Below are 12247 nucleotides of genomic sequence, written 5' to 3'. Positions count from 1 at the left end.
GGACATAAGGTGACCAACCTACCTGGTTTTCTGGTGACAAAGACGGAGTCGGGTCGTTGCTTTTGAGGCGGGCGGTGCCTGGCTTAAGTAAAGACGGGAGTGAGTAGGCTCGGGGAGCGGTGGATGGCTGTGTCTCCTGGAGACACGGTGCGTCGCGCCTCACCGCAGCCGAAGGCCGCGCCCCGCGTGGTACGGAGGCCGCGCGCCCGCCCTATAAATCCCGGCCCGGGGTGTCTGCACGTCACTCGCTGTCAGCTTCCAGCACCGGCAGAGCCGCAGCCCAGCCACAGCAGCAGCCATGGTAAGTACCAGCACTCCTGAATCACGAACTGGTCTGCCACTCAGCCACATTTAAAAATGGCTTAGGTAAATAATGGAAAGGAGAACAAGAATGTTTCCAAGTTATTTGAACTGTCACGATGCGTTTCAAAGAGTTCTCGCGATCCTACATCTACATCTATACACTGAGAAGTCCATGGTCGAGGGTACTTCACATAGTTCGACTTCATTCGTATGAGGGAAGCGGGAAGAATGATAGCTTCGGTAACCCTCTTTGCGCACCGTAATTGCCTAAATGTGGTCTTCGTCGTCCCTACGGGAGCCAAACGTGGAGTGTCCGTGAAGGATTGTAGTATATTCTTAGATTCCGCTCTTAATGCTGGTTCCTGAAACTTCTCAAATACGGTTTCAAGGTATACTTGCCGTCTGTTTTCAGGCGTCTGCCACTTCAGTCTCTTCAGCATGTCCGTGACACAATCTCACGAGTTAACTGATAGTCCTATTTGGTATATACCATATGTACCTGCTAAGAATCGTCAAGCAAATTTTCTGTGGTATTTCAACAGATCTTTGCAGTTTCGTTTTTGGATTGTAGAGATCAAGTCTGTCCAGTGCTATCTTAGTTCCTGTTCACCTCGATTCTAAACTCACACACCTGGTTGAAGGATTTTTGACTGGTTTATTTCCTACTAGTATGTGACAGCTAATCCTTATTGGAGACTGAAAATGCTTGAATGAATCCGGAATTACTCCACTTGGAATGCAATTTCGTTTTTGCAGTGTGGAGATCGAGTGTGTCCAAACAAAATACGGCTTATCACGTCTGTCATGCGACGCTCTGTTTCGACGGAAAGCGTCGGTTTGTTCCCTGTTACAAACAAAATCATTTTTAAAGTGAATTTTACTTGCACATTAGATACAACACTCCCAGATTTTACGCGCCCATTCGATAGAGCGTTTCTAAATTAGTCTATTGCGATATATCTTTTATCGATACATATGAAGACATTGTAATTCTGTCAGACACAGCAAAGGACTTGGAAGAGCAGTTGAACAGAATGGACAGTGTCTTGAATGGAGGATATAAGATGAACATCAACAAAAGCAAAACAAGGATAATGGAATGTAGCCGAATTAAGTCGGACGATGCTGAGGGAATTAGATTAGGAAATGAGACACTTAAAGTAGTAAAGGAGTTTTGCTATTTGGGGAGCAAAAGAACTGATGGTAGTCGAAGTAGAGAGGATATAAAATGTAGACTGGCAATGGAAAGGAAAGCGTTTCTGAAGAAGAGAAATTTGTTAACATCGAGTATAGATTTAAGTGTCAGGAAGTCGTATCTGAAAGTATTTGTATGGAGTGTAGCCATGTATGGAAGTGAAACGTGGACGATAAACAGTTTAGACAAGAAGAGAATAGAAGCTTTCGAAATGTGGTGCGACAGAAGACTGCTGAAGATTAGATGGGTAGATCACATAACTAAAGAGGAGGTGTTGAATAGAATTGGGCAGAAAAGGAGTTTGTGGCACAACTTGACCAGAAGAAGGGATCGGTTGGTAGGACATGTTCTGAGGCATCAAGGGATCACCAATTTACTACTGGAGGGCAGCGTGGAGGGTAAAAATCGTAGAGGGAGACCAAGAGATGAATACAGTAAACAGATTCAGAAGGATGTAGGTTGCAGTAGGTACTGGGAGATGAAGGAGCTTGCACAGGATAGAGTAGCGTGGAGATCTGCATCAAACCAGTCTCAGGACTGAAGACCACAACAACAACAATGAAGAGAGATAGTAAAACACGAAGAATAACCAGTACTCCGGCAGCTAAAGCACCACCCTGGTCCACACTGACTGCTACCGCCATACAGCAGCGCTTCCCAGTCGCTACTGGAGTACTGATAATCCTTCCTGTTATCCTGTGCCTGTAAATATACACCGATAAAACAAATATCGCAATAAACTAATTTAGGACCGCTCTATCGAACGGGCACCTAAAATTCCAAGTCAAAAATCATTTAGTTTGTAATGGGAACCAAACCGATGGTTTCCGTCGATAGTGGGCTTCACACGGTAGACACAATGAGCAGCACTAGTTTGTGCTGATTCCAGATACACAGAGCGAAAACCAAATTTCAAACATCTGTCGAAACACCAAAGACAATGCGCCGGATGTCTCTTTTAAGGGGCACTCTGTGTACTTGAGATGTATTCTTTGATGAATAGCAAGACTGTATCCCTTGCAGGCTGATTGTATTTCCCCAGTATTCTGAATCAAAGTTTTCCACCTCCTTAATTTACGACTGGGTCTACAATATAATTCCATTTCATATTCCAACAAATTCTTGTTGTGATGCGAGTTGACTGTTTCTATTTGTAACTCGCTAATGTTACATAGGGTGCTACGTTTTGTAGATTGCACAGTTCCAAATGCCTGAACGTTTACTGCAAGTTCTGACAGGATATTTGTGCAGCTCCCTCTTCTGTTTTTTCCCTTCGTTACGGATAACTTCATCACCTGCGAAAATGCTGACACTACGGCTAATTTTATCTGGCAATTCATTAATATGTATTATCAGTAGAGCAGATCTGTCACGCTACTTTTCGGCATGATCCATCGAGGATAACATGCTACCTATTCCATACCAAGAAATCCTCAATATAGTCTAAAACTTCATTAGGTTCCAGCTATGGTCATACTTTCGCAAATAAGCGTAGATGCTGTACTGAGCAAAATCCTATTCCGAAGTCAAGAAATACTGCATGCACATGACCCCCCTTGATCCATTGCGTATTGGATGTTGTACGATAAAAGCGCGATTTATATTCCACATGATTGTGTTCGAAATTCTTCATTACGTTTCAGTTTAGGACATGTTTGATATTCTGCAACATATGGCTCTCAGTGATATTGGACGTTAGTTTCGTACATTATTTCTGTTACAGTCTGTTGTTGGAAAGATCTGTGATATGTTACAGTTAAAAGAGCTATTTCCTCATTCGCAAATTCCTTACAGAATCGGATACTGATTCCATCGAGCCCTGTCCAGTTGTAGCAATTTCAGATCTTTTTCAAAGCCACTTACCCTTAACAGCTACATTACTTACCTCTTAAACGTGGGCAGTACTCTTGAATTTGCTTTGGAAAAAAATATTTGAAAATGAAGTTCAATATTTATTCTTACTTTTCCTGCCTCTATCATCCACAGATTATTTACGAGGTATAAAAGTGTTTTTGTCGGAGGGCTTGATTCAGCCCCCAGTACAATGAAATGCGAGGGAGGGAAACCACCAAAAAGGGTTTATGTGACTTGTGTATCACCTTTCTGGCTTTAATCTTGTAAGGAAAAGGAAACTTGGTGTAAGAGTCCCCTCACCCACGAAATCGAGAGCGGTGGAGAACCAGTTCGTGTCGGTTAAGGGTTGGATGGAAATAGATCGTTCTTTCCAAAGGAAATATCCCGACATTTGAGTTATGTGATTCAGAAAAACCTGAGGAAAACTGTAATATCATTTTCTGCGTTTGATCAGTATTACGTATGTTCCGAGTTCAGTCGGATAATTCTGTCCGAGTGCGTAATTTTCAATAAAACAAGATAGTTTTGCAACGACTAACATATTAACATACATTATGTGATCAAAAGTATCCGGACACCTGGCTGAAAATGACTTACAAGATCGTGGTACCTTCTGCGGTAATGCTGGAATTAAATATGGTGATGACAGCTTCCACTGTCGTTGGCATACGTTCAATCAGTTGCTGGAATGTTTCTTGGGGAATGGCAGCCATTCTTCACGTAGTACTGCACCGAGGACAGGCATCGATGTCGGTCGGTGAGGTGTGGCACGAATTCGGCGTTCCAAATCATCCCAAAAGTGTTCTATAGGCTTCAGGTCAGGACTCTGTGCAGGCCGTAGCAGTAGCAGAGTCGACTAATAGAGCTAGATGTTTCAACACTCTGTTACACGCACCCTGAAAAAAAAATCTATAAAAGGATTCGCCAGATGAACATCGGGTTGGGGCCTCACAAGCTGGAAACCGTGATTTCTACTTTTTTTTATGTTCGTGTTTCTTCTCCCCAGGCGAGTTAAGAATCAAGTCATTTAGCACCAGTTAATAGATATAAATCTATTATATGAGTAGTAGAGTATTTTGAATTTTTCCTAGTTAGAATACCGCAAAAGCCTCGCATCATTTGCGCCATCAAATCAGATGTTCCCCTTAATTATATATTTCAACTTTTAAGGTATATGTACAGACACCCTCTAACAAACAAGGATATACGCACACGGATAGGCTATTTGGACAAACAAATGAGAGGGGAGGAAACTATGAAATTATCCATTATCTGGATTACTGAAAATAGGATTGACGTTTAGTTTTTAGCGTATTGTCGAGATGGAGAGCTTTACATAAGGAGCATTGGATAAGGCTCAGATGTGGTACACCACATCCTTCATAAATTATTTAAAGATGGCTAGGTACATTTAAATGCGAACAACCGGATTTCCATTTGAGACCTGCTATTTCTGAATACGAGTCCCAAGTCCTAATCACCACTTTATTTCGCTAGGTATTAATGAATTTCTCTCAGAGTATCCTTTCCACTGTCTGCTAAAGGACTTGACTTTTTGATTTCGTAACATGTTTCCAGCACCTCGCATTACATAAGTAGCACATTTGTTGATTAAAATAAACGTCGTAGTAACTCACACTAATAGTTCTTTCAGATTATCGAGGAAAATATTGTGAGATTAATATACGAAGGACATTCCACATCAATTTACGCTTTGTTTTTTCTCATTAGTCATGGAACATATGACATATCATTACGGTTGCAACTATGCAACACTTTGGTTTAACCGTAGATACAGGACAGTCGCTTGAAGTATAGTCTCTGCACAGTACAACCCAATTTCCTAACTGCTGTCATTAGGTGAGAGGACAACGTGGAGTGTGATCATCAAGAACAGTACTGGACGACGTGTTTTCTGCTGCAGGAGGGAATGAACTCTGCAGATATTCATACGTGATTGGTGGCAGTTTAAATGGTTCAAATGGCTCTAACAAGGGAACCTCCCCATCGCACCCCCCTCAGATTTAGTTATAGGCACAGTGGATAGGCCTTGAAAAACTGAACACAGATCAATTGAGAAAACAGGAAGAAGTAGTGTGGAACTGTGAAAAAATAAGCAAAATATACAAACTGAGTAGTTCATGGGAAGATAGGCAACATCAAGGACACTGGAAATGCAGGAGCGCCGTGGTCTCGTGGTAACGTGAGCAGCTGCGGAACGAAAGGTCCTTGGTTCAAATCTTCCCTCGAGTGAAAAGTTTAATTTTTTATTTTCAGTTTATGTGACAAACTCTTATGTTTTCATCACTTTTTTGGGAGTGATTATCACATCTACAAGAAAACCTAAATCGGGCAAGGTAGAAGAATCTTTTTACCCATTCGCCAAGTGTACAAGTTAGGGGGGTCGACAACATATTCCTGTCATGTGACGCACATGCCGTCACCAGTGTCGTATAGAATATATCAGATGTGTTTTCCTGTGGAGGAATCGGTTGACCTATGACCTTGCGATGAAATGTTTTCGGTTCCCATTGGAGAGGCACGTCCTTTCGTCTACTAATCGCACGGTTTTGCGATGCGGTCGCAAAACACGGACACTAAACTTATTACAGTGAACAAAGACGTCAATGAACGAACGGACAGATAATAACTATGCAAAAATAAAGAAAATAAAATTTTCACTCGGAGGAAGACTTGAACCAAGGACCTCTCGCGCAGCAGCTGCTCACGCTACCAAGGGACCACGACGTTCCTGAGCTCATGTTATCCATGATGTTACCTATGCGACCCGTGGACTACTCAGTTTGTATATTTTGCTTATTTTTTCACAGTTCCACACAACTTCTTCCTGTTTTCTCAATTGATATGTGTTCAGTTTATCAAGGCCTATCCACTGTGCCAACTTATAACTAAATCTGAGGGGGGTGCGATGGGGAGGTTCCCTTGTAAGCACTTATGGGACTTGACATTGGAGGTCATCAGTCCCCTAGACAGAACTATTTAAACCTAACTAATCTAAGGACATCACACACATCCATGCCCGAGGCAGCATTCGAACGTCCGACCGTAACAGCGGCGTGGTTCCGGACTGAAGCGCCTAGAACCGCTCGGCCACAGCGACCGGCGTGGTGGCAGTGTGTGGAGAGGGCAACAGGACAACGCTCGTCTACATCTCCATCTCCATCTACATAGATACTCCACAAGCCTGTGGCGGAGGGTACCCTGTACCACTACTTATTATTCCCCTCCTGTTCCACTCGTAAATAGATGCTTCGTAAGATCGCTAATTTCTCATATCTTACCTTCCTTACAAGTCGGGAAACCACGGCTGCCATCAGTGAAATTAGGTTCCATGTACTGCCACACTCACCCTATTCTCCTGACTCGGCCTTGTAACTAGTGCAGGCCCTCCGCGAACCACTTTTGTGGAGTCTGTCGCATCAACAGCAGGACAGCTGCTCGCAGTTCCAGGTATTCTGCAAAATGATGTTCGCACGGGGCTTTCTTCTTAGCGTCGAAAAGATGGTGATCAGAAAGGGCCAAGTTAAGAAAATACAGCCGCGCGACTGCTACGGTCGCAGGTTCGAATCCTGCCTCGGGCATGGATGTGTGTGATGTCCTTAGGTTAGTTAGGTTTAAGTAGTTCTAAGTTCTAGGGGACTGATGACCACAGATGTTAAGTCCCATAGTGCTCAGAGCCATTTGAGCCATTTTTAAGAAAATACAGTAGGTGTGGCAGTACCTGGAACCCAATTTCAGCGATAGTAGCCATGGTTTTCCTGCTTGTACGGGAATAATCGTTGTCGTAGTGCTCTCTCCATTAATTTTTACCAACAGCTTGTGGATAACCATAGTTTCCACAGGAACCACATCGCCCAGCGCTGTCCTTGATGATCTCGCTCCATGTTATCCGCTCTCTTAATGACAGCAGTTCGGAAATTGGGCTGTACTGTGCAAGGATTTCACTTCTACCGTTTGTCCTGCTGATTACATTTAGTACTACATTGCAGCTGTAATGAATAGTCAACTGGCGCTCTGTGAACTATGGGAAAAAATTAACTATAAATCAATATGGGACGCTAGTTGCACATTAATTTGGTCTGAAGTTACAGAATGAGGTGCTCGTTGTACAATGGTTTCTTAGAGGCAATAAACACAGAATTAAAAGTGTCACGGACAATCCCTGAAAACCATTCTAAACTGGTTTTTCTGATACTAAGTTAGTAGTGGAACTAGTGGGAAACTAGCTTTGTGGTTGCTATATCATTCAAAAGAAACGAATATGTGATTTAAAACATTTTCTGTTGTCCAATCGCTAAAAACTTTAGGAGCACCTATTATTAGCAGCGCCAAAGGTACACTGTACAGTCCGGGAAAGCCGCCGGCTTCATTCAGTGCACATACAAACAAGTACACTTATGGGGGGGGGGGGTAAAAATATGAAAAATATGGCAATATCGTGAGAAATGAATGGCTGAACATAAATGCAGACTCTAGCCAAGCCTACAGGTTGCGCTATCGTATGTATTTTACCATGAAAAGCAACTGTACAGTGTCTTCAATATGCTGCACCTGTCAGTCGTGGCCCGAACAGTGTTATGTATAGTTGCAAGTCCGTTATGTCGGATCTCACTGCATTCGAATCGAGCAAATTGTTGGTGCACGTATAGTGGATGCTTCCGTACCTGAAGTAACAGCATACAGTAGCGAAAGTGGAAAAACATCATCCGCTAAGTCACAACGCTGATGAATGTTTGTGTTGAGTGATCGTGACCGACGATTGTTGTGTTTCTTGATGGTCTGGGGGGGATGGGGGGGGGGACAGGCTACAGATGTTTTACTGGCGGTCACATTATTGCTACCCCATTGTTAAGCTACTCTTCATTCCGCCACACTGGACTCGCATTCGGGAGGACGACGGTTCAATCGCGCGTCCGGCCATCCTGATTTAGGTTTTCCGTGATTTCCCTAAATCGATCCAGGCAAATGCCGGGATGGTTCCTTTGAAAGGCACGGCCGACTTCCTTCCTCGTCCTTCCCTAATCCCATGAGACCGATGACCTCGCTGTCTGGTCTCCTTCCCCAATCAACCCAACCCAACCCTTCATTCCGCGTGTTATAACGCTTTGGAGGACTTTTTCGTATATATTGGATATACTGGAATAGCAGTAAGTGCTCTTGTGAGCTGCGTTCTTTTCTAGAAAGAACACGTAGGTTATTATGATTTCGTTTTTAGCTGGAGTTCAGCAGCTGCAGAATCGTTCTACAAAGATGAAAAGTCAGTCGTCAGGTTCATGAAAGTATTTGGTTCACTTTACCGATTTAGACAGTTTAAGCTGTCATCTTTAGAAGTGAAATAGGCTCGAATCATTGGTAAACCAACGTCCTTTGGATGGCTTGATAGGCTGGTATCCAGAGAAAGTTTACCAAAGATCTACCTATATAGTTGTAGCTCAACCACTTTTACCACCATTTTCTTCATATGAATATTACTGTTACTGGGCTGAGAGCCGATAATACACTTAACGAGACAGATAAGATCATGGTCCACCCCGTCCTAAAAACCTAACGAACAGGAGAGATTGAATGATGACAACTGCTCCCACTGTAGACATTGACATATTCGAAGGGAAACGTTACTGTCTAGTAGTGGTGAACTGTGCGGCATAGCGTTTCTTATCTCCATAGGCAAACGATAATTTGTCCAAAGAAGCTACTGTTACCATCTTTGTACCTTTAGAGACGGGGGCTACAGACAGCAGATTCTCCATAACACAAATGTAAAAAGTACTGACGGTTGTACGAGACACGTTTGCTTATGTGTTTCAGTTTCGTGCATTGCTTCTCCTGGGGACGTGTCTGGCCGCTGTGAGCTGCTCTATAATAGGGGGAGCTGGCCTGATTGGTAAGTCTTCACGATTCCGTCATCAATAACAATTAGTACATATATTTATTAAACGTGAGTAACGATTTTTCTCGCACGAGATGCTTTCACCAAGAGTTTTGTAAAATATAGTGAGCAGCTGTGGCATACAGAATTGTGAAAAGTGTTCTTGTTCAGTTAGAAGGGGTTGGACTGGCATAAGTGGCTTCTTCAGAGAGAGGTGCGGCAAGAGAAATTAAATTACTCTGTCTGCATACTACCTTTTCTTTTTGTGTATTCTTTCGCTCCACGAGTGCTGTGACCGCTTTGTGACGTAGAAGCATAATACAGGAACTTCTGGAGAAATTTCAACCGAATTTTGTATATGCATGGCTTATTATTTCTACAGTATAATTATCTGTTTAGAAATACTATGGGGGGGATCACTCCATTACAGTCCCTATGTCTGTGGATGAGATGCCGTGACATGTTAAAATATTCGATGACGACCAATATTAGCATCGAGAGCATAGCTTTAGGGGTCGCGACTCCTGATGATGATTCACTGCGAGGAAGATGAGGGGAGGAGATCAGTAGTGCAAAAGACAGTGACATATCAACACATTTGTGTACCTCTGCAACGCCTGAAACAATTTCTGCCAAATTTGGCACACATATATCTCGCTACCTGGAAAAGGAAGCGAACAAATGCGAGTAGTACTTGCGCTGTAGGATTCCGTACAAACTTAATTGTAGAATTGGAAGGAAAATCACCATTGGCTATAGTTTATGTGATCGCTCTAAGCTTGTGATTATAGCTTGATACCAGTGCCTACCAATTTTAATTGTATATTACGGAACTGAGGATGGTCACTAAGTGACCGAAAATCAATTTTGCTGACAATAAAACAGCAAAATACGGCCAATACTGATTTTCCTTTCAATTCTATCCACTATTTGGTCGTGGTGCACACAACACGCCATGGAGTCGCCAATCAATAAAACTTAATTGCGAACACAAGTGTTTAGTTTATAGGTCTTGATGAGCCAAGTTGCGAGTATCGTAATATGTAACACAAACTGCCGTAGCTGTTGATTGCATTGACTTAGAAACTTAAATTTTTGAAATTACCAGGGGGCCGTAGACCTCAGTATTTGAGAAAATTTCAACTTGTTACGTCGACCCGGTCCCAAGAAAAGGGGTCTTAACAGACAAACACAGAAACAGACAACAAAGTGTTCATAAAAGGGTTACGTCTTTACCGATTGAGGTATGGAATACTAAAAAGTACTGTGGCAGTAAGACACCCCTAGCACCCATAAGACTCAGGGTGGGGGTGAAAAAGGGGGGGGAGGTAAAGGCATGACTCAGGAACCGTTCAATGAGATTTTCTGTATGCTAGACTTATTATCTGTACCAGACTACCATTGAAATAAAATACCCCTAATACCTCTAGGAATGGTTGTGAGATGAGAAGGAGCGACATGTAGAAATATTTAGAAATGGGCTTTTCGTATTTCTTTCCTTACTTGACTTATAATGTGTTAATAGAATAGTGTTGTTAAGTCTACCACTGGTAGACTGTTAAGCACTCCGACATCAAGCCACAAGTGGCCCATCGGGACCATCCAACCGCCGTATCATCCTCAACTGCGGAGGGGCGTGTGGGCAGCACACCGCTCTCCCGGTCGTTATGATGGTTTTCTGTGACCGGAGCCGCTACTATTCGGTCGAGTAGCTCCTCAATTGGCATCACGAGTTTGAGCGCACCCCGAAAAATGGCAAAAGCGCGTGGCGGCCTGGACGGTCACCCATCGCAGTGCCGGCCACGCCCAACAGCGCTTAACTTCGGTGATCTGACGGGAACCAGTGTACCCACTGCGGCAAGGCCATTGCCATTGGTAGACCTTAGCGAGACAATAATACTGTCGTCCTGTATTGAGACAAAAAATATGCCACACGGCTGGACTAGAGAGATAAATTTAAAGTCCTCTCTGGAGCTTATAGTGGGTACAGTGACGAAGCTGCGAGCAGAAAGCTAGATAGTAGTAATAAGTTTTGCGATCGGTAATTGTAGCACTGCTCCAATCTTACTTGATGTTTTTTGCAGGTGGAGGCGGCCTGGGCTACGGTTTCGGCGGGGGACTGGGCCTGTACGGCCTGGGGGGCGGCGCCGGACTGGGGGGCGGCGCCGGGGTCGGGGGCGGCATCGGACTGGGCGGCGGCGGTCTGGGCGGGGCAGGCCTGGGGCTGCGGCTGGGCGGCGTGGGCGGCGGCCTAGGGGGGCTCGGCCTCAACAGGCTGGGGGGCGGCGGGGGTCTAGGCCTGGGGCTGGGCTTTAAGAAGTTCGGCTACGGCCTCGGTACCTACGGCGCCGGATTCGGCTACGGCAAGTAACTGGAAACTCCACCGTCTCCGCGCCTAAGAAGCTCCATCAAAGTAAATGCTGTGTGCTGTCCCACAAACGATCGCCTTGCTGGCCACTTACATACGTGTATGAAGCTCTCAGTTTACATCTGACTACTCTCCAGAGACTCTAGTTGCTGCCGGCTCTTAACATCGCCAATTGATCTACTGTATATTCTCTTTGCCTGTTCTGTGGATCACAGCTAGCCTTTTAACTGTATCTTGAGAGAATCTCTAAGAGAAGCAGCAAGTGTATCTCGTTGTGTATGGCCCAGAAATACTTTGGAATAAAGTGAATGTTGTGTACATTAGACCAATTTCATTGTTACAACTATGATAAATATCTCATACACAAACCTATACCTACGGAAAAAACAACTCTGCTCCAGTATCTTCGTTTAGGGGAGTGCAAAATATTTGAAGCAGCATACTAGTCACCGCGGAAAGTTTCTAAACGACGCAGTTGTTCACAACTACCACAGATGTAACAGTGACAGCAATGCAACGAGGAATATCCACGACTTTTTACCGATTCTTTGCAATGTATTTTAGAAGTATGCTCTTATTTTACCACGTATACATCTAATGCACAAACAAACGTTAATTCCGAGTAAATGTTTCAATG

At 43.8% G+C, this 12247-nt stretch overlaps 1 protein-coding gene and 1 pseudogene across 1 annotated transcript; one reads left to right on the top strand and one right to left on the bottom strand.

The window, feature by feature from the left end:
* Positions 1 to 258: 258 nt before the first annotated feature.
* Positions 259 to 11933, top strand: LOC126203378 (acanthoscurrin-2-like). Its single transcript, XM_049937675.1, has 3 exons — positions 259 to 301; positions 9182 to 9257; positions 11327 to 11933. The coding sequence occupies exons 1-3, from the start codon at positions 299 to 301 to the stop codon at positions 11611 to 11613; spliced, it is 366 nt and encodes a 121-aa protein (XP_049793632.1). The 5' UTR covers positions 259 to 298; the 3' UTR covers positions 11614 to 11933.
* LOC126204692 (5S ribosomal RNA) lies at positions 10996 to 11113 on the bottom strand (annotated as a pseudogene).
* Positions 11934 to 12247: the final 314 nt, after the last annotated feature.

Source organism: Schistocerca nitens, chromosome 9, assembly GCF_023898315.1.
Source record: "Schistocerca nitens isolate TAMUIC-IGC-003100 chromosome 9, iqSchNite1.1, whole genome shotgun sequence".
NCBI classification, from domain to species: Eukaryota; Metazoa; Arthropoda; class Insecta; order Orthoptera; family Acrididae; genus Schistocerca; species Schistocerca nitens.
Note: the sequence above shows the minus strand (reverse complement) of the source record. Positions and strands in the feature narration are given on the sequence as shown.